General features: G+C 50.5%; 1 protein-coding gene across 2 annotated transcripts in view; it reads right to left on the bottom strand.

Annotated features, from left to right (window-relative positions):
* Positions 1 to 16,609: 16,609 nt before the first annotated feature.
* Positions 16,610 to 20,805, bottom strand: part of LOC119971523 (transmembrane protein 64-like) — a 58,999-nt gene continuing 54,803 nt past the window's right edge. For both annotated transcript variants that reach the window (XM_038807145.1, XM_038807147.1), the window contains one exon: positions 16,610 to 18,108. In XM_038807145.1, coding sequence (XP_038663073.1) covers positions 17,932 to 18,108 — 177 coding nt within the window. In that variant the 3' untranslated portion in view covers positions 16,610 to 17,931. The remainder of the gene's footprint in view (positions 18,109 to 20,805) is intronic.

The raw sequence follows: 20,805 nt of genomic DNA, 5'->3' as shown, positions 1-20,805 counted from the left end.
CCAAGAGCCGGTGCAGACTCGATGGGCCGAATGGCCTCCTTCTGCACTGTAAATTCTATGATATCTTCCTGGGTCGGTATCCCTCTATTTCCATCCTATTCATGTATTTGTCAAGATGCCCTTAAATGTCACTATCGTCCCTGCTTCCACCACCTCCTCCGGCAGCGAGTTCCTGGCACCCACTATCCTCTGTTTAAAAAAACTTGCCTCGTACATCTACTCTAAACCTTGCCCCCCCGGGTCAGAGATCAGTGGAGAAGACTGTTTGGAAGCAGGAAAGGTCCAACAAGCCTAGTTCCTTTTCAAAGATCAATCCTCTGCTGCGCACCTTTTCATCAAACTCAATATATTACCCCTTCAAGTGATTCAGGTCATTGGTTAGAAAGATTGCTGGGTATTAATACTGAACCATGGCAAGAGAATTTTGATTGTTATTAATTCTTTCCTGGGATGTGGGTGTTGCTGGCAGCCCATCCCAAACTGCCTTGGAGTTGAGAGGTTTACTCGGCCATTTCAGAGTGTGGTTAAGAGTCAACCACACTCCTGCGGATCTGAAGTCACATGTAGGCCAGACCAGGTAAGGACAGCAAATTTATTTCCCTAAAGGGAACCAGATGGGTTTTTATGACAAATCGACAATGGTTTCTTGGTTACCATTGCTAAGACTAACTTTCAATTCCAGATTTATTAATTTAATTTAAAGTCTACCAACTGCCATGATGGGATTCAAGCCCACATCCCCAGAGCGTTCACCTGAACCTCTGGTTTACTATTTCATTGACATTACCACTGTGCCAACAGCTCCCCAAAATGCTAACTTTAGTGGGCCGAACTCTTGCCTTTGAGTCACTGTGCTGTGACTCCACTGTGAAGACCTCAGCACAAAACTGTAGGCTGACATTGCCTATGCAGTACTGAGGGGACTGTAATACTGTTGGAGGTGCCATCTTTTGGATGAAATTGAGGTCCTACTTACTCTCTAGGTGGGTGTGAAAGACACCACTGCGCAATTACTTTTTTTTTTAAAATAATTTTTATTAAGATTTTCACAAAATATAAACAACAAAACAATATTAACATAACAACCATGGTAAAAACCCAAGAACACCCACCCAACTACAAAAGCAATTGCAAACAAAAGAGAAAAAAAACAACCCAAACAACAAAAGGGAAAGAGATAACACCCTCCACATCCCACAAACCCATGTACACAGTTCTCCCTCCCACCGAACCAGACCCCCCCCGGGTTGCTGCTGCTGCCGGCCTATTTCCCTACCGTTCCGCCGGGAAGTCCAGGACAGGCTGGCACCGCCTAAAGAACCCCTGTACTGATCCCCTCAGGGCAAATTTCACCCTCTCCAATTTAATGAACCCCGCCATATCATTGATCCAGGCCTCCACGCACAATTACGAAGAACAGGAGGGGAGTTATCTTTGTTGTCCTGACCAATACTTATTCCGAAGTCAACATCGACGAATCAGACTACTGGAGGGAGATAAATCACTTGATTGCATGGTGTACCGAAAACAACCTTTCTCTAAATGTCGGAAAGACCAGGGAACTGATCATTGACTTCAGGAAGCGTAGCACGATACACCCCCCCGTCTGCATCAATGGCTCCGAAGTGAAGATGGCCGATAGCTTTAGGTTCCTGGGGGTCACCATAACCAACAGTCTGTCCTGGTCCACTCACATTGATGCAACAGTCAAGAAAGCCCAACAACGTCTGTACTTCCTACGGAAGCTAAAGAAATTTGGCATGTCATCGACTCTCACAAACGTCTACAGATGCGCGATAGAGAGCATGCTATCCGGCTGCAACACAGCCTGGTGTGGCAACTGCTCAGTCCAAGATTGCAAGAAACTGCAGAGTGTGGTGAACTCAACCCAACGCATTACACGAGCTTGCCACTCGCACATTGGTTCTGGATACACATGCCACTGCCTCAGGAAGGCAGACAGCATTATCAGAGACCCCTCCCACCCAGACATTGCCTTCTTCCAGACCCTTCCATCTTGCAGAAGGTACAGAAGTCTGAATACCCACACATCCAGACATAGGAACAGCTTCTTCCCTCCAGCTACAAGATTCCTCAACGACAACTCCCCTTCTAACTAATCTGTTCCCTGTAAGAACACTAATCACAACGCCCTCTGCTGCTCTTGCTCATGTATTTGCTTTGTGTGGCCCTTTGTTCCGCACTGTAACCAATTACTGTTTGTCGATGTACCATTTGTCTATGTTCTCTGTTGATTATTCTTTTCGTTTACTATGTACGTACTGTCTACGTTCCCTCGGCCACAAAAAAATACTTTTCACTGTACTTCGGTACATGTGAGAATAATTCAAATCAAATCAAATCACAAAAACAGATTATTTGGTCATTATCACTTTGCAGTTTGGGGGGATCTTGGGGTGTTTTAGAATTGGCTGTCATGTTTTCCACATTAAACCCTTTGCTAATCTTCATAAATAGTTCATTGGTGTGGGATTTTTAAAGGATATGCTTGCAGACCACGAAAGTACAAATAAACAAGAACTTAATTGGAAAGGTGTTTACCCTACAGGCTATTAGGACAGACTGTCGATTTGCCTTGGCAAATGGCTGACATCATTAATATGTCATGTGATCAGACTGTTAAAGTGACTTTCTACTGTCTTACAGTCCAAAGATTGCAGGTTAGGTGGATTGGCCATACTAAACAAAATTGCTCCATTACTGTCCAGAGATGTACAGGTTAAGTTGTGAGGACAGAACGAGGGATTGGGCCTAGGTAGGGTGCTCTTGCAGGAGGTCGGTGCGGACTCAATGGGTTGACTGGCCTCCTTCTGCACTGTAGGAATTCTGTTTCTTACTGTGCAAACAATCCCTCTTAACTATAACCTTATTTTTAGAACATACAGTGCAGAAGGAGGCCATTTGGCCCATCGAGTTTGCACCAACCCACTTAAGCCCTCACTTCCACCCTATCCCCGTAACCCAATAACCCCCCCTAACCTTTTTGGTCACTAAGGGCATTTTATCATGGCTAATCCACCTAACCTGCACATCTTTGGACTGTGGGAGGAAACCGGAGCACCCGGACGAAACCCACGCAGATACAGGGAGAATGTGCAGTCTCCGCACAGACAGTGACCCAGGGGAAATCGAACCTGGGACCCTGGCACTGTGAAGCCACAGTGCTGTCCACTTGTGCTACCATGCTGCCTACATTACCTGAAGACAGCCAGAAGCTCAGCCACCTGTCAAAGCTTTGAAATTACCAAATGGATGGCTGAGCTGAACTTCAAAGATTTAGTGGAGGCACAGTCATCTGTAAAAGCTTTGAAATAGCCAAAATGATGACTAAGATGAACTTCAATCCTTGAAAGGATTGGGGCATTTCACAAAATTTAATCTGAATTTCAAACTGGGCTCGGTTTTCAAAATTGTACAATATGGAATAACATTTTATCAAGTGGATTATTTACTCTAACGCATCTCAAGACTTTCCCCATTTAGCAAATTTAGAATGGCCAATCCACCTAATCTGAACCTTGGGCTGTGGGAGGAAACGAGGGAACCCAGAGGAAAGCCACGCATACCTGGGGAGAAAGTGCAAACTTCACACAGTCGCCCAAGGCCAAAATTGAATCCAGGTCTAACCAATGTTAGACCTGGTTAGAATTGATTAGCAGTACTAACCAATGTGCTGCCCAGAGGATTTGCGAGAGAGAGAACAGGAACAGGAGAATAGTGCTGCGGAGTCTGATTTCCGATGTGAGGCGTTGGAGAAGTTCTCAGTTGGGTTTGAGAATTGGGCGCCATTTTTCGGAAATCTCGATCTCGGGGTTGGGCACATTTAATCCTGTCTCCCAGGCTTGGGTTGGTGTGACCTTCCAACCGCTGGTCAGGTGTTGTCCTGTTCCAGATGTTGGTCATGAGGGACTGGATGTGGCTGGTCGAGTCAGCCCCTCCTCCCCTGGCTAGCGCCTAAGTTGGTGACTGCCTGGTTTATGGTGAGATGGCATGATGTAAGTAATGGTGTCTCGTTCTTGAGAGATCCTAGTGAGTGCTTATTTTTCCTGATCCTGACTCATCCTCTTTTTCTGCCTTCTTCACCCGCCAGTGAAGAAATCTTTATTCTGAGGACTGCCTTGCATTTCTACATCTCGGTCATTAACTTAATTATTATTTCAGACCAGACCCCAACAGTGGCTAGGATACTGGACCAAAACCCTAATATTTTAGAATATCTGTAAGAGTGTGAAGAAAGAATGATTCGCTCAAGGAGTGACACTGTGGCGGCATGGTGGCACAGTGGTTAGCCCTGCTGTCTCACATCATCAGGAACCTGGGTTCAAATCCGGCCTTGGGTGACTGTGTGGAGATTGCACGCTCTCCCCTTGTCTGCTTGGGTTTTCTCCGGGTGCTCCAGTTTCCTCCCACAGTCCAAAGATGTGCAGGTTAGGTGGATTGGTCATGCTAAAAATTGCCCCTTTGTGTCCAAAAATGGTTAGGTGGGGTTACTGGGTTACGGGAATCGCATTGGGGGGGGGGGGGGGTGGGAGGGTGGCTAGGTAGGGTGCTCTTTTGGAGGGTTGGTGCAGACGTGCTGGGTCGAATGTCCTCCTTCTGCACTGTAGGGAGTCTATGAATCTATAAGCCGCGAGAATATCTCAAGATAGTGCAGTTTAAAAAAAATTGTTTTTGGGCAGCATGGTGGCACAGTGGTTAGCAATGCTGCCTCAAAGCGCCAGGGACCCGTGTTCAGTTCCAGCCTTGGGTGACTGTGTGGAGTTTGCACTTTCTTCCCGTGTCTGCGTGGGTTTCCTCTGGGTGCTCCGATTTCCTCCCACAATCCAAAGATGTGCAGGTTAGGTGAATTGGCCATGATAAATTGCCCCTCAGTGTCCAAACAGTTAGATGGGATTACTGGGATGGGGTCAGGACACAGGTAGATTACTCTTTCCAAGAGTGCAGACTCGAAGGGCTGAATGGCCTCCTTCTGCACTGTAGAGATTCTATTCTAAATAGTGCTCGGGTATTTTTAAAACAAAACTTTATTATGAATACACGATTAAACATTTTTACTTTACACCTGAAAAGAACAGCTTATAATTACTCCTTAAACACTCCTACTCAATTCCCCATTAAACAAGAAAAGAAACATACAGCTCTCAATCTATCTTACTGTGGCAGAATTGTGGACTCAGCGTCAGGCAGATCAGAATACAGCACCTCTCTCCACAGTTTCTCCATAAACATTCTTCCTCAAAAGGTTTTCAAAATGTCTCTCTGCATTCCTTGGTTCCACTCAGCAATGACCTCATCTCCCCAAGCTGAAAGAAACAAATTATCTCTGCAGGCTGCAAAGCACATTAACTCCCCAGGGCCCATCACGGTCAAACCACAGTCCATTAGTCAAGACTGAAAGACACATTCTTTGTTAATTTCACCTTTTGGTTGTTAAAAGCACCCAGGTCCTGCAAAACAGATTTCACTAAAAAAAAAATGACCACTGCAGTCAAGCACAGTCAAACCCCAGGCTTTTAACCCTTAAATTGGCCAATACTTAGAAATCAATATTCTTAAAGTCTTCCAGTCGTCTTTGTTGATCATGTTGTTGTCTGCTTGATCTTGTCGACGTTGTCCGCTTACAAGTAGGTGAATAATATGGGTGTGATGGCCTGTATGTTGATTATCTTGATTTAACAAGTTCATAACATGTTTAGCCGAATGTTGAATACGGAATTTGTACGCTGATTTTATTCTTTATCTTAAATGCATTTGGGTTTTCCATGGTCTGATAATCCTTATGATGGAGGGAGGGGGGTGCTTTCTGTTGCTCCAACCCCTTGTCTCACTTACAAGGGAAGTGAGTGAGCTGGAGCAGGGCGAGAGGTGGAAGATGGCAGTCAGGAGGGTTAGTTCGTCTTCGCTGTGATCGAGGAATTGCCCCCGGTTAGAGTTAACCAGTTTTGGTTTGTTTTCTATTATTTTCTTTTAACTCTAATCCAGCGCATCCATCCAAGCTTTCATCTTTTTAGGTCCAGGCAGATTATTTGTTATCCTGGTGAGGATTGGGTTTTTGTCTCTTCCTTTGGGTCAAGCCAACCTTTTCTCCTGAGATGGATTTCCCTCTCTGGCTGTCTTTGTTGCTGTTGGAGCTTTACTGAGGATAAGTGTAGCCCCGAGTGCCCCTTTTGGAATTGGACTTGCCAATTTTTATATTCAATGTCCCCGCTGATGACGGCATGCATGCCGTATGCCTTCTTTATTTTTAAAATTTAGAGTGCCCAGTTCATTTTTTCCAATTAAGGAGCAATTTAGCATGGCCAACCTACCTCGAGTGGCTGCAGCTGCTCTCTGTCTCTGTTGCTGAGTGCTGGCTGTTGCTGACTTGCCTGCAGGAAGGAGAGAGAGAGAGAGAGAGGGAGGAGAGCGGAAGGAAGGAATAACAACAACAGGAAGGTGGCTGCAAAACATGGTGGGGGTAAAGCCCCTTTGTACTGTTTGTTTGCTGGGCCCCTCCCGGGCTGAGGGCCCACCCCTGCCCAGTTCTCCCAACTGTCAGGCCTTCCTCATTCTATCTGGTGAGCTTGTTCCAGAACGGGGACATTGAGTGGTTGCTGGGCACTCCCGGGCTGAAGATCCCTTACACCAGCAGGGAAGAGTTTGGTTCCTTTGGGAGGTCGTTCTAGGGTGGAGCACCGACTATATTTTGCTGAGCCCTACTTGGGCCGAAGACTTCTTTAAACCAGCGTCACTTACCTCAGTGTGCTGACCTAGGGTGGGAGCATGGACTGTGTTTTTTTTTTGCTGGCCCCCCTCCTGGGCTGAAGATCCCCAATCCTCCCACCTCCAGTTTGTCATGTGAGAGTAACTTTAAGAAATGGGTGTTTAAGAAATGTACCTCTAAGAAATGTAGCTGCTCATGTTACTGGAGTGATGTCAGAGTGTGGGTGGAGCTGACCTCTACTTCTGCTTTTTAGTTTCAGTTTCAGAAAAACCTTGGGTGTGTCTGTGTGTTTCAGTGAGCTGCATCTGGAGTTAAAACAAAGGGCTGTACTGTTGATCTCTGCCATCCAAAGACTATCTATGGATCATCTGGTGAACCCAGAATTGTAAAAGGTCTCAGTATTGAATGTAAACCTAACATGCTCCTGTTTGAAGGTTTGTTAAGTCTTCTGGATGTTAAAAGGACAGTTTACAGGGTTACTTAGTGTTGTAGTCTTTGGGGTTGTATTTGAATTAATGGTTGCTTAGATGTTCATGTTTGTTTTAACAAAGGTTAACTTGCGTTCAAAGAATAAATATTGATTTGTTTTTAAAAATACTTGTCCTTTTCTGCTGTACTACACCTGTGCTCCCCATACCACAATCTATTAAAAGTTGTGGGTCAGGTGAACGCCATAACACACTTTGGAGTTATCTATACACTGACCCATAACAAGCTTCACCCGGATGTCTCTCACCTTGGGCACCAATCCATCTACGGTGCCTCCCCACCCTCCTGTGTTGCTGACTTCCTCCAACAGTGCTCCTTGTTCTCTCTTCTCTTCCCATCCCTGTTCTGCTCCCCTGTATACCTTCCAAGGGGGAGAGTACGTCATTCCACCTCACTCTTCCCCTGACAACCTCCTCTCCACTATATATTTCGTGAATTACATTCCAACGCGTCAAAGCCCAATTGGGGTGGGCGTGGCACTTGCCCTGATGGCCATTCCACCAAAGCCAGTGGTGGGGCTGACCAGAGCCACCTATGAGGTGGTGGTAGCCTCCTCAGCCTCCACTGCTCCCACAGCCCCGCCACCTTTCCGGATGCTGACCCGAATGCTGGGTGTAAAGTGCTACGCTCACCCCACCATCACCATAGAGGCGTGCGTTCGTGCAATGGCCGGCGTCGTCGGCCACTCGGCCATTGTGGCCACCTCTCGAATGTACTAGAAAGTCGTGTTCTTCCTGAGGGCCGAGAGGGCGGTTCACCTCGTCCTGGAAAAGGGGCTTCCGGTGGGCGGGACCTACATGGCAGTGGACCCTCTTGAGGCCACTGCCGAGCGGGTCATATTGTCCAATGTCCCGCCTTACCTCCCTACCCAGCTCCTCCTCCCCCACCTCCAACTACTGGGGGAGGTTCGTTCTGAGGTAGCGCCGCACCCTCTCGGCCTGAAGGATGCCCCCCCCCCCTCAGGCACATCTACTCCTTCCGGCGCCAGCATTTCATCTGCTTGGCCCGGGAGTCTGTATTGGAGGGGAAGGGGATTCAAAGTCTCCCATCTAAGGGAGGTCTGGTCTGCAGATAGCGTGCAGTGCCATGAATGCAAGAAGGTGGGGCACGTGCGGAAGAACTGCCCCGCTTCCAAAGCCACCACAAACATCAAGGTGGCTGCGAGTGGCACCGTTGGCCCCTCCCGCTCCATTGGCATTACCACCCTGACCCTACAGAGGGACACCGTGCTGGCGCAGACTGGCTGGTCAGCTGCCGGAGTGGAGGAGGGAGGGCATCCACCAGGCCACAAGGCCCGAAAGAAGGCAAGGCGGGGATCGGCTGCAAATACCCCCAACCCGGTCAGCCGAGAGACCCCTGCGCCCCAGACCTCTGGCCTGGGCGCCACGGCGGACACTCAAGCTCATTCCGGGCCCATTGACGCCTCAGTGTCGGGTACCGGGCACATCGTCGTTTTGGCGCGGGTCAGCAAAGGGGAGGGATGGTGGTGCGCGTGCTCCCACGCAAAAGACGGCAAAGTGTTGAGGGCAAAGGGGGGCGTTGCGACAATGGAGATTTCTTTGGCGCAGGGCAACCCCCTGCAAGGGGCGGCACTCCTTGGAGGGGGAGGGAGAGAAACATCATGACTCCCACCGAAACAGAGCAGGTGGCGCCCCAACCCCTGCCCCTCGACATTACATCCCGCCCCCGGAAGAGATTAGACAAAGTCCACCATTTGTCGACCCCTGAGCTGTCGCAGCCCCCCGAGCTGGACGCCTCGGGCCCGGATGCGAGCGAGACCCCCGAGGGCCTGGTGCCATTTTGCACCCCAGAGGCGTTCCTTTTTGCAACGCTGGAGGGCTGTGACAGCTCCCTGACCTCAGGGTTATTGGCTGGTGGTGGCGAGGAGCGCTTCCCCTCTCCATCCCAGCCTCCGACGCCGGTAGTCCCCATCTCCACCCCAGAGCTTATTCCGGAACTGTCCCCGGGTCTATGCGGTGGCCCGGCAACGCAACAGGAGAGGGGTTCTGAGCCACCACCTCCCTCTGGCCTGATACAATTAGGGGAGTCTACGAGGAAACGGTCTGTCGACCATCTGGGGGGGTGGGATCGAGGCAGACCCAGGGCTGGTTGACGTCCACCACACTCTGTGGTGGAGGATCTGGTCCCAGGCGGCGACTGCCAGGAGGCATACTGTGACCCAGGAGGACGGTTGATCAGTAGGGGGCACGGGGGATGATTTTCGGTCCATCTGCAGCGAGACGGTGAACTCACTTGTGGCCGACACCGAGTCGCCCCTCATCCCATGTGGGGAACTCTGGGATTTTCTGCGTGTAAACCGCGGTCACCAAAACCGAGTGTAGCTCGCCCTCAACCAGTGGTCAAACTTGGCGCTGCTCATCCGGTCTTCCCACGCCTACGTTAAAGAGGCGGGAGAAACGGACGCTTCTGAGCAGCGCTGGCAGAAATCTTTCCTCGCCGGACTCCTGAGGGAGCAGAGGGGCCTGCGTTCCTCTGCTCCTTCTGAGCACTGAAAAGGTGAAGATAGCACTTTACTACTGACATGGAGGTGACCCCAGCCAGCCTCAACATTAACGGCAGCAGGGACTCGTTCCACAGGTTCCAGAACTTCTCAGTCCTCCGGGACGGGAAGTATGCGGCGTGCTTCCTGCAAGAAACCCACACCGCTCCGGGTGACAAGGCCACATGGGCTCCTGGAATGGCGGGGGGTGGTCTACATGCGTCACCTAACCTCACATTTAGGCGGGGTGGCTATCTTATACATTTTTAGCCGGAGATCTTGGGGGTCAAGGAGCCAGTGCGAGGCCGGTTGCTGCACTTGACAGTCGGCGAGGAGGTCGAGGTACTTCACTTTGTGAATGTCTACGCTCCTCAGGCTGGACAGCACCAGACGACTTTCTTCGAACAAGTGTCCACTCATCTTGGCACCATCGCCGCAGGCGAGTGTATCGTCCTGGGCGGGGAGAGAGGGAGGGGCGGGGGGGGGAGAATTTTCATTCCACCCTCGGGACAAAGGACCGCCTTGGTACCCAGTGCAGCTCTCGTGTGGTGGTGAAGTTAAGGAACCTCTTCGGGTTCTTTGACTTGGTGGATGTCTGGCGAACTCTCCATCCTGACTCCAGCGTCTTCACTTTGTGAGGCCTGAGGTTGGAGCATCTAGAATCGACCGCCTCTACATTTCAAGGGCGTACCTGCCCCGTGTCCCGACGGCCTCTGTGCTCGGACCACCATCTCGTGTGGGCGGGACTCGCGCTCAGTCACGGTCCCATACTGGCATTTTAACATCCTGCTGCTGGAGGACGAGCGGTTCCTGGGCTCGTTTCATCACTTCTGGACCGGCTGGAGAAGGAAGCGGGAAGGCATCCCCTCCTTCAGGCTATGGTGGGATGTGGGCAAGACTCACGTGTGTACCTTCTGTCAGGAGTATGCGAGGGGGTCGACAAAGAAGCGGAAATCCAGGGTCGAGGAGTTGGAAAAGGAGGTGCTCGACCTGGAGTCACGTCTGTCACCTGCGGCTGATGTACAGAGAGAACATAGAACATAGAACATAGAACAGTACAGCACAGAACAGGCCCTTCGGCCCTCAATGTTGTGCCGAGCCATGATCACCCTCCTCAAACCCACATATCCACCCTATACCCGTAACCCAACAACCCCCCCCCCCCTTAACCTTACATTTATTAGGACACTACGGGCAATTTAGCATGGCCAATCCACCTAACCCGCACATCTTTGGACTGTGGGAGGAAACCGGAGCACCCGGAGGAAACCCACGCACACAGGGGGAGGACGTGCAGACTCCACACAGACAGTGACCAAGCCGGGAATCGAACCTGGGACCCTGGAGCTGTGAAGCATTTATGCTAACCACCATGCTACCCTGCTGCCCCTTAAGGACGGGCTGCGGGACCAACAACTTGTCCGATCCCGGGGCGTGTATGTGAGGTCGCAGATCCAGATCCTTACGGACATCGATCGCGGCTCCCCCTTCTTCTACTCACTAGAAAAAGGGTGTGGGGTCCGTCAGCAGCTCCTTGCACTGTTGGCCGACGACGGGTCCCTTGTCTCGGATCCGGAGGAGGTTCGGGCCCAAATCCGAAGTTTCTACAGCGCTCTCTTCTCTCCGGATCCGTCCAGCGAGGATGCTTGCAGAGTTTTGTGGGAGGACCTGCCACAGGTCGGCCCGGAGGTCGCGGTAGGCTTGATACCCCTATAAGCCTGGGGGAGCTGACCGGCGCCCTCGACACCCTGTCCAGGGGCAAAACCCCAGGGCTGGACAGGCTGACGGTGGAGTTCTTCAGGGCGTTCTGGGATGGCCTGGGGAGCGATTATGCGGGGGTCCTGGGGGAAAGCATCGCAACCGGAGAGATGCCCCACTCATGGTGCAGAGACACTATTACCTTGCTTCCAAAGTGGAGGGATCTCCACCACCTTAAAAACTGGCGTCCGGTATCCCTCCTCAGCATGGATTGCCCTTAGTGTTGGGTGGGGTTACTGGGTTATGGGGATAAGGTGGAGGTGTTGACCTTGAGTAGGGTGCTCTTTCCAAGAGCCGGTGCTGACTCAATGGGCCGAATGGCCTCCTTCTGCACTGTAAATTCTATGATATCATGATTACAAGATTTTCACCAAGGCAATGAGTTTGTACCTTGGCACCGTGCTGGACCACAGATCCACCCTGACCAGTTCTACAGGGTCCCGGGCCGCACAATCCATGACAACATTCATCTGGTCCAGGACCTGGTCCATCATTCCCAGTGTGTCGAGCGCCTTCCTGTCCTTTGATCAGGAGAAGGCGTTTGACAGGGTGGATCATGAATACTTATTCGGGACTCTGCAAGCATTCGGGTTCAGGACGCAATTTGTCGCCCGGATCCGACTTCTGTACACTGCCGCAGAGTGTCTCTTTATGGGTAACGGGTCTCTGACGGCGCACCTTCGCTTTGAGAGAGGAGTGTGTCAGGGCTGCCCTTTGGCCAACTTTATTCTATTTGCGTGGAGTCTTTCCTGTGCCTCCTGCGGAGGAGGCTGTTGGGACTGCTTCTGCGCGGGCGGGTCATTGGGGTGGTCCTTTTGTCTTACGCTGATGACGTGCTCCTCATGTTCACTGACCCTGGTGACCTGCGGAGGATGCGAGAGTGCCAGGCTGTGTACTCCGACGCGTCCTCTGCCAGGATCAACTGGGCAAAATGTTCCGGACTCCTAGTCGGTCCGTGGCAGACGGACCCCCTCCCAGAGGAGCTCAGGCCTTTCACCTGAAGCAGGACCAGCCTCCTCTATTTGGGAGTCCATCTTTGCCCGGCTGAGGAATCCTGGCCGGCTAACTGTCAGGAGCTGGAGACCAAGGTCGCCGCTCGCTTGAGACGCTGGACAGGACTGCTCCGAGTGCTGTCTTACAGGGGTCGAGTTCTCGTCATAAACCAGCTGATCGCCTCCATGTTGTGGTACAGCTCGTCACTTTGACCCCTCCCCCTGACTTTGTCAGAAAGATCCAGAGAATGCTTGTCGAGTTCTTCTGAGACAAGAGACAGCTCTGGGTCGCTGCTGAGGTTCTGAGTCTCCCGCTTAGGGACGGCGGCCAGGCGCTGGTGTGCCTTCGCACCCAGGTGGCGACCTTTCACCTTCAGACCCTGCAATGATACCTTTACGTTGAACCCTCTCCACAATGGTGTGCCCTGGCGACGCATTTCTTCCACCAGGTACATTGCCTGAATTATGACGTGCATCTCCTGTTCATAGATCTGCAGGGTCTTCGTTAACTAATCTTTTGCTGGAATATTGTTTGCACTTCAGCCCCATGCTCCTAATCTACAGACACCCACTGCAGAGGGGCGAGGAAGGTGGAGAACCTCCTTGTGAACCTGCTCCTGGCGAAGCACGCCATTTATAGGTCCAGGCAGCGGGCAACCGAGGGGGTCATCCGGCCAGACTGTCTGCCCCTCTTCCGCGGCTACATTCGCGGGCTGGTGTCCCTGGAAAGGAAGCATGCGGTGTCCACGGGCGCCATCGAGGCCTTCCCTGCCCGCTGGGAACCACAGGGGTTGAGGTGCTTTATTGACCTCTTTAACAGCACTCTTATTTGATGTTTTTTAAGTTTCCGTTGATCTCTGTTATGTTTGGGCAGTGCCCCTAACAGGAGCGGCCCCTTTTTGCTTTGTCCCAAAGTTTGTTTTCCTTTCTTTTGTTTTGTTGATGGACCTCAAAAGAGTGGCCAATCCACCTTCTCTACACATCTTTAAGTTGTGGGGGCGTAACCCACGCAAACACGGGGAGAAAATGTGCAAACTCCACACGGACAGTGACCCAGAGCCGGGATCGAACATGGGACCTCGGCTCTGTGAAGCAGCAGTGCTAACCACTTGAGCCACCATGCTGTCCTCTGCCGTATGCCTTCTTGACTACCTTCTTGACCTGCATTGCCACTTTCAGTGACCTGTGGACATGTACACCCAGATCCCATTGCCTGTCGATACTCTTCAAGGTTCTGCCATATATTTTCCACCTGTATTAGATATTTTGAAATGCATTACCTCACATTTGTCCAGATTAAACTCCGTTTGACTCCTGGCTTGGGTCGCTGTGTGGAGGCTGCACATTCTCCCCGTGTCTGCGTGGGTTTCCTCTGGGTGCTCCGGTTTCCTCCTACAAGTCCTCCAAAACGTGCTGTTAGGTAATTTGGACATTCTGAATTCTCCCTCTGTGTACCTGAACAGGCGCCAGAGTGTGGTGACGAGGGGATTTTCATAGTAACTTCATTGTAGTGTTAATGTAAGCCTACTTGTGACAATAAAGATTATTATTATTGATTCTGGAATTGTAGTAGAGAACCAGAGTAAGGTACACTCAAGGTTATTTGGCCCATCAGGGCAGCACGGTGGCCTAGTGGTTAGCACAACCGCCTCACGGCGCTGAGGTCCCAGGTTCGATCCCGGCTCTGGGTCACTGTCCGTGTGGAGTTTGCACGTTCTCCCCGTGTCTGCGTGGGTTTCGCCCCCACAACCCAAAAATGTGCAGAGTAGGTGGATTGGCCACACTAAATTGCCCCTTAATTGGAAAAAAAATAACTGGCTAATCTAAAAATTAAAAAAAAAAAGGTTATTTGGCCCATCGTGCCTATTCTGGTTCTTTAGTCGTGCAATCAAAAAACTAATCCCACTGCCTTTCTCTTTTTCAAGTCAGTACTGCTGATATTTCTTCTGATCACCCCAGCGCAGGTCAGTGAGCGCAGGGAATCGGTGCGATTTAGGACACAGGCAGCTGCGTTTTGAGTGAGCTGAACTTTTTAGAGAGGGTAGAAGACTGGAAGACAACCACAATAGTAATCTCCATACTGTAGTTAAAATCCGTCCTACCATGTCTCTGAATGAGAGCTGGAGATTTTCAATCAGTTTCCTTTCGTTCTGTGACTGCTTGAGAAACAGTAAATTGATTGTCTAGTGCCATCTACTGAAGGCACGGCTTCCTAATCAGGAAATAGAATTGAATTAATTCTCCAGCATTTACAGTGAAACTGCCCGAATACAATTAGCACAATGGTATTCCACAGGCACAGGTTAATGGTTAGAGAAGGTAAACCTCTGTAATAAATAGTCAACTCAAGATGATAAGATTATTTAAATTTTATTCATAATATATAAATATATGAATTTAAACGAGGGTCCTGTACTTCCTGCAGGACTCATTTCGTGTCTCTGATTGCTCCAGTTACCAGTTTTCTGAACTCAATCAGTATAATGATCCATTAGCCAGCACCAAGGCCCCTCTTCCCACCCTGCTTGCAGCAAAAGACTTGGGGAAGAGGAGTGGGGAGAGGTGTTGTGGCACAGTGGATAGCATCCCTACCTCTGAACCAGAAGCTTTGGGTTCAAGACCTTCCCCAGGACTTGATGGCCAAGGAAGGTGCCGCACCGACTTGTAAATCTTTCCAACATGCCAATGGCAGGTGGTAATGATGGGAGAGATTCTTGGCCAGAAAGGTGATGAGAATGAAACTGGAGTCCCTACCGCCACTATTTAGAGTGGTAGGGTGGCACAGTGTTTAGCACTGCTGCCTCAGTGCCAGGGACCCGGGTTTGATTCCGACCTTTGGTGACTGTCTGTGTGGAGTTTGCACAATCTCACCGGGTGCTCCGGTTTCCTCCTACAGTACCAAAGAAGTGCAGGTTAGGTGGATTGACCATGCTAAATCGCCCTTAGTGTCCAAAAAGGTTGGGTGGGTTATGGAGTTATAGTGGAGTGGGCCTACATCGGGTGCTCTTTCAGAGAGTCGGTACAGGCTCGAAAGGCTGGTCTCCTTGTGCACTATCGGGTTTCTATAATTCTGTGATTCATAACTTCGAACTACAACATTGGCTGGGTGGCCTGTGTGGATTGGATTCATTCCCATTCCATCTGGGGAAGCTTTGGGATTTGCATCCTTGCTTTATATATTGTGGAGGTTATGATGTTGTGACTTGAACCTGTCATTGGCAGAGACTCAAAGAGGAGAATAGGAGTGGCCCCATGGTAGAGCAGAGGCTCTTCTGTCCACGATTCCAGCAACAATCAGTGAACTTCCACCCACCTCCCAATGTCCACATACAGCAGGAATCTCCCATCCCGCAGCAGAATGTCTATACCGTCGTAAACGCCGTTGCATGGCGTGGGAGTGGTTTACGCCGCTCCAGCTGCCGATCCCAGTGCAAACTGTGCACTGCGGGATCTGTGCATGCACAGTGGCGTAGGAAAGGAGGCCCCCAGATAGAGGCCAGACCGCCGATTGGTGGGCCCCGATCGCGGGCCAGGCCACATCGGAGGCCCCGGACCCCCTCCCCACCAACCCCCCCGGCTGCCACCAGGCCCTTGAACGCCAAGGTCCTGCCGGCTCAGAGCAGGTTAGAACGGCACCGGCGGGTCTCGGTTCTTTTCTTACGACCGCTGAGCCCATTCGGGCCGGAGTATTGGTGGGCCAGCCGCGTAGAGTGGCCAGCGACTGGCGCCAGGCCGGCGCCAATGGCGAGAGCGGAGAATCGCGTTCCAGCATCGGGGTGGCGTGGCGCGGTTACAGGGATTCTCCAGCCCGGCCCAGGGCTGGGAGAATCCCGCCCATATTTACCCTCACCTTCAGCCACAGATTCCTGCACATATTTGGAAGTGCATCAGATTTTCCATGTATAATTAGGAAGCTCGCTCAATTCCGGCATAGTAATGCTGTTTGAACTGACTGGGAACTTCCATCTGCACAAAAGATATGTTAGATCCTGTTGATAGCTAAGTATTAACTGAGAAAGGAAGACTTTCATTTCTGTAGGATCTCCACATCCTGCAGTGGTGTTGGGACTGGTCTCAGGGTTAAGGCTGGACTGGAGAGTACTGAACTCATCAGAGTTAACACCACTTAACAGATGAATACAGACACACAAAGTAAAAAATATTTATTTGATTATCCGGAAACACTGCTGGCGTCATGATCAATATCAACAGAAACCATCAGGCACTTTTACAAAAAGCTATGTTTCTGGTAAGTCTTTAACCAGATTTACTGAATCTGAGAGACTTTTAAAGTTAACTGTTCCAAGCAGCTTCTCCCAATCGATGCACTGACCTAGAAATGGCTCCAGACAGGCAGTGTGAATATTCAGTGTTCTATTATTGTAAATTAAACCTTCATTACTGGCTGCTGCAACATGGTGCAGCACTTTTAATTTAATAGCTATTGTCCACTGGCACACTGTGCTCACTGTGTATGAGAAGCTATTCTTAACCATGTTAGAAATCAGGTCATCAGAAAATGAGTGGGAGTGTTTATAATGAAGTCTGGATTAGAATGCTTAAAACCTACATCTTGGACCGGGTGGATAAAGTGTTTAGAAATGAGTTCTGCACTACATGGATTGGTGTGCTTAGAAACTGAGTGAAGCTCCCTTTACAATGTCCCACCTAAACCCCCCAGGCTTGTGACAACCTGGGTGAGATACAGGAGGAGAGGTCCCTAATGAACCATTTTTAAATTTTCCATACAACTCCTATTCACATGATCGAGGTTACCACTTTTGTACAAAGCCATTTTGTGCCTTGGGCTTAAACCCAGATGAAACTGGGGAGGCATCCATACAGATTCTTTACAAACATAGAGAGGAGTTTTCTTTAATCTCATCTCTCAAGGCCAGAATCAGCTCCAGATCCCAGATGTAAAAGGGCAAGGCACTAATCTCCACCCAAATTGTATTGCATATACATTTCTACACTTGTTCAGTAAATTCACTAACAGTGTCAGCCTCACCCTTCTTGCTCCCATGGGCAGCCCCGTACTGACCGAGTAAAGTACAGGCTTCATGGCCAACTAGAACACTGACCACTCCTCACGCTGGGCATGGACCCCACCTCTCAGAACAACGGCCACACAGCTACGTGCTTATACTTCACCAGATGTGGAGTGACTCTGGGCATCTCCTGCATCAGTCACCCAGAAGCTTTCAATTCCAGAATTAGCAAACACCACCACATTACCCACTTTCAGCTCGTGGACCTGCAGATCCCTTTCTGTTGCCCACCTTCGGAGGAGGACTCTCCAATAATAATACCAAATCCAGTCATTAACCCACAGTTCTGCTGGTACCTGGGTTTTCTAGATGGCTGTTCACAATGGGAATGTCTGCAAACCTCATGCTTCACCTCCCCCTGCCACACCTGCTGGACATTGGCTTTCATCCTTCAGCTCAATTGCTGAACTCCGCTGGTCACACAAGGTCCATCTCTAGTGGAACATTAATTCTTTTGGTGCTGCATGTATCCTTCTGAATGTCCGGGAGAGGTTCACCATCGGGCTGGTTGGCATTGTGTGCTTCGATGGTCTTGTTCAGTTCCTGGCGAGCTCGGCGTACAAAGTATAGCATCATAGCAACACTGATGAAGATCTAGACAGAAACAGACAGAACAGATCCATGTATAAGCCGATGAAAACTTTCCTCACACTGTGCTGGACTCGCTGGTCCAATTACTCCGGGTATCATTCACAAAAAAAGTTAATTTGAGTTCTTTGACACTTCATCTCCTTCTCATCCACCCTCCCCCTCTTCCCACCTCTTTTGAGCAGTTTCCACAGGTATCCTTTGTGTGGAAGGCTGGATAGAAATATGAGCTGGCTATTCAACCACATGGGTAGTCACAGCCCACTGCAATTACAGTTGCAATTGAATTCTGTGTATCACACAATTTCCAGCAGGGGGCAGGCAGTGGATCAGCCAAGACTCCTGTTCTCCTTGCCCAAAGGCCGGGGGGGGGGGGGGGGGGGGGGGGGGGGGTTTATCCTCCTGAAAATAATTCTGTCAAATTGAGGCCATTGTAACATCAAAAAATATACCCATACTCTGACATTTTCCAGAATGAACCCATGCCCACATTCAAAATGGTAAATGTCTATGTAAGTCTGTCATACTATAATTTCACCATCTGCACAACTGAGAGACTCTGGGCGCAATTCTTCGGCCTTCTTGTGCTCTAGCTTGAGCGAAACAAGACTGGTGAATTGCAGGAGAGGCAGAAAACGAGAACTGCGCGCGGCAGGCATCAAACAGTTTGTGATGCAACAAGCCCGCTCCCCTAGGCGAAATCGGGATCTCGCCGTAGCGTGGCGAGAAACCAATTATCAGCACTTAAGCCCTATTTCCACACAATGAACGAGAGCCCTGGCAGTTCCCCATGGTCTGCACCATCATGTCGGCGCCCTCGGCGATGACCAACAAGTGGTCACGCGGTTGCGCCAATTCGTACTTCTTTTGAAAAACGTGTACCTGGTGGAAGGGTAGTTGTGGGGAGCCAAGGCACCATCTTGCCTCCCCAGTACTCGGCAGGGGTTGGGGGGACCCTCTCTGCGGATGGTGGAATCATCACAGGGGTGGGCCGCTGGGGCGTCAAGGGATGGGGGGGGGGGGGGGGGGGGGGGTGAACCGGGGGCAACCACGCATGGAACCACCATGACAACCCTTGCATCGTGTGTTCCCATTCTGGGGGCAATTCCTTTCCCTGTCTGTCTGCTCCACCGACCACCCATAACACCCATCGACTGCCAAGGCCTCTGGCCGTGTGGCTGATGTCTACTGCCAATAGAAAATTGGCAATCGTGGTTAAGTGAGCACAACCCAAGTGGATTACCTGGGTGGACGGGCCATGTAGCATGTGGGTGTCATTGTCGAGCATCTCAATCACACATATATGCATGGATACTGTGCTTGAACTCTGCGGGAGGCAACACCACACATGCAGCAGCCAACATCTGGACATCCAGGGAATGGGACACAGCTCTGGGGATATGTCCATGGCTGGAGGGTGGGTGAGTGCCATGGGGCGGGGGAGATGCCTGGAGAGATGCGCCAAGTGTTTGGAGGATGGGCCATATTGCAGAAGAAAGTGACAGAGGCGTCATACTGATTGTGCACAAGGGTGTTTATTGTATTTTACAATTCCTCACCCTCCCGAGGGTGCTGCCCCCTCCCCCAACCCCTCACCCCCTACCTACCTCCACCACTGTATACCCCCTCCCCTGATGTGCTCCGTGATTCTCGATAAATAATTACTTTGAAGATAGGGGCAGGAGGAGGCCTTTTGGCCCTTCGAGCCTGCTCCGCCATTCATCACGATCATGGCTGATCATCCAACTCAATGGCTAATGGTAAAATTCTTGGCAGTGTGGATGAGCAGAGGGATCTCGGTGTCCATGTACATAGATCCCTGAAAGTTGCCACCCAGGTTGATAGGGTTGTGAAGAAGGCCTATGGTGTGTTGGCCTATATTGGTAGAGGGATTGCGTTCCGGAGCCATGAGGTCATGTTGCAGCTGTACAAAACTCTGGTACGGCCGCATTTGGAGTATTGCGTACAGTTCTGGTCGCCTCATTATAGGAAGGACGTGGAAGCTTTGGAACGGGTGCAGAGGAGATTTACCAGGATGTTGCCTGGTATGGAGGGAAAATCTTATGAGGAAAGGCTGATGGACTTGAGGTTGTTTTCGTTAGAGAGAAGAAGGTTAAGAGGTGACTTAATAGAGGCATACAAAATGATCAGAGGGTTAGATAGGGTGGACAGTGAGAGCCTTCTCCCGCGGATGGAGGTGGCTAGCACGAGGGGACATAGCCTTAAATTGAGGGGTAATAGATTTGGGACAAACGTCAGAGGTAGGTTTTTTACGCAAAGAGTGGTGAGGCCGTGGAATGCCCTACCTGCAACAGTAGTGAACTCGCCAACATTGAGGGCATTTAAAAGTTTATTGGATAAGCATATGGATGATAATGGCATAGTGTAGGTTAGATGGCCTTTAGTTTTTGACTTCCCATGTCGGTGCAACATCGTGGGCCGAAGGGCCTGTACTGCGCTGTATCGTTCTATGGTCTATGTTCTAAAGCCTAATCCTGCTTTCTCCCAATAGCCTTTGATTCCATTCGCCCCATGTGTTATATCCAGCAGTTGGGGTGAATGGGATCTCCCGGCTTTTGTCTATGTCTAAGGATGTCCCGAGGATGAACAACGAAGGTGGGGGCACCGAGCTGCTTACTTTGTCCCGTGGCCTTCGATGCCCCTGGCGGGCATCCTCTGGGGGCTCTGAGGCCGGAGGGTCCC

This window comes from Scyliorhinus canicula, chromosome 9 (genome assembly GCF_902713615.1).
Source record: "Scyliorhinus canicula chromosome 9, sScyCan1.1, whole genome shotgun sequence".
Classification (NCBI taxonomy): domain Eukaryota; kingdom Metazoa; phylum Chordata; class Chondrichthyes; order Carcharhiniformes; family Scyliorhinidae; genus Scyliorhinus; species Scyliorhinus canicula.
The sequence above is the reverse complement of the archived record's forward strand: the minus strand, read 5'-3'. Positions and strand labels throughout refer to the sequence as shown.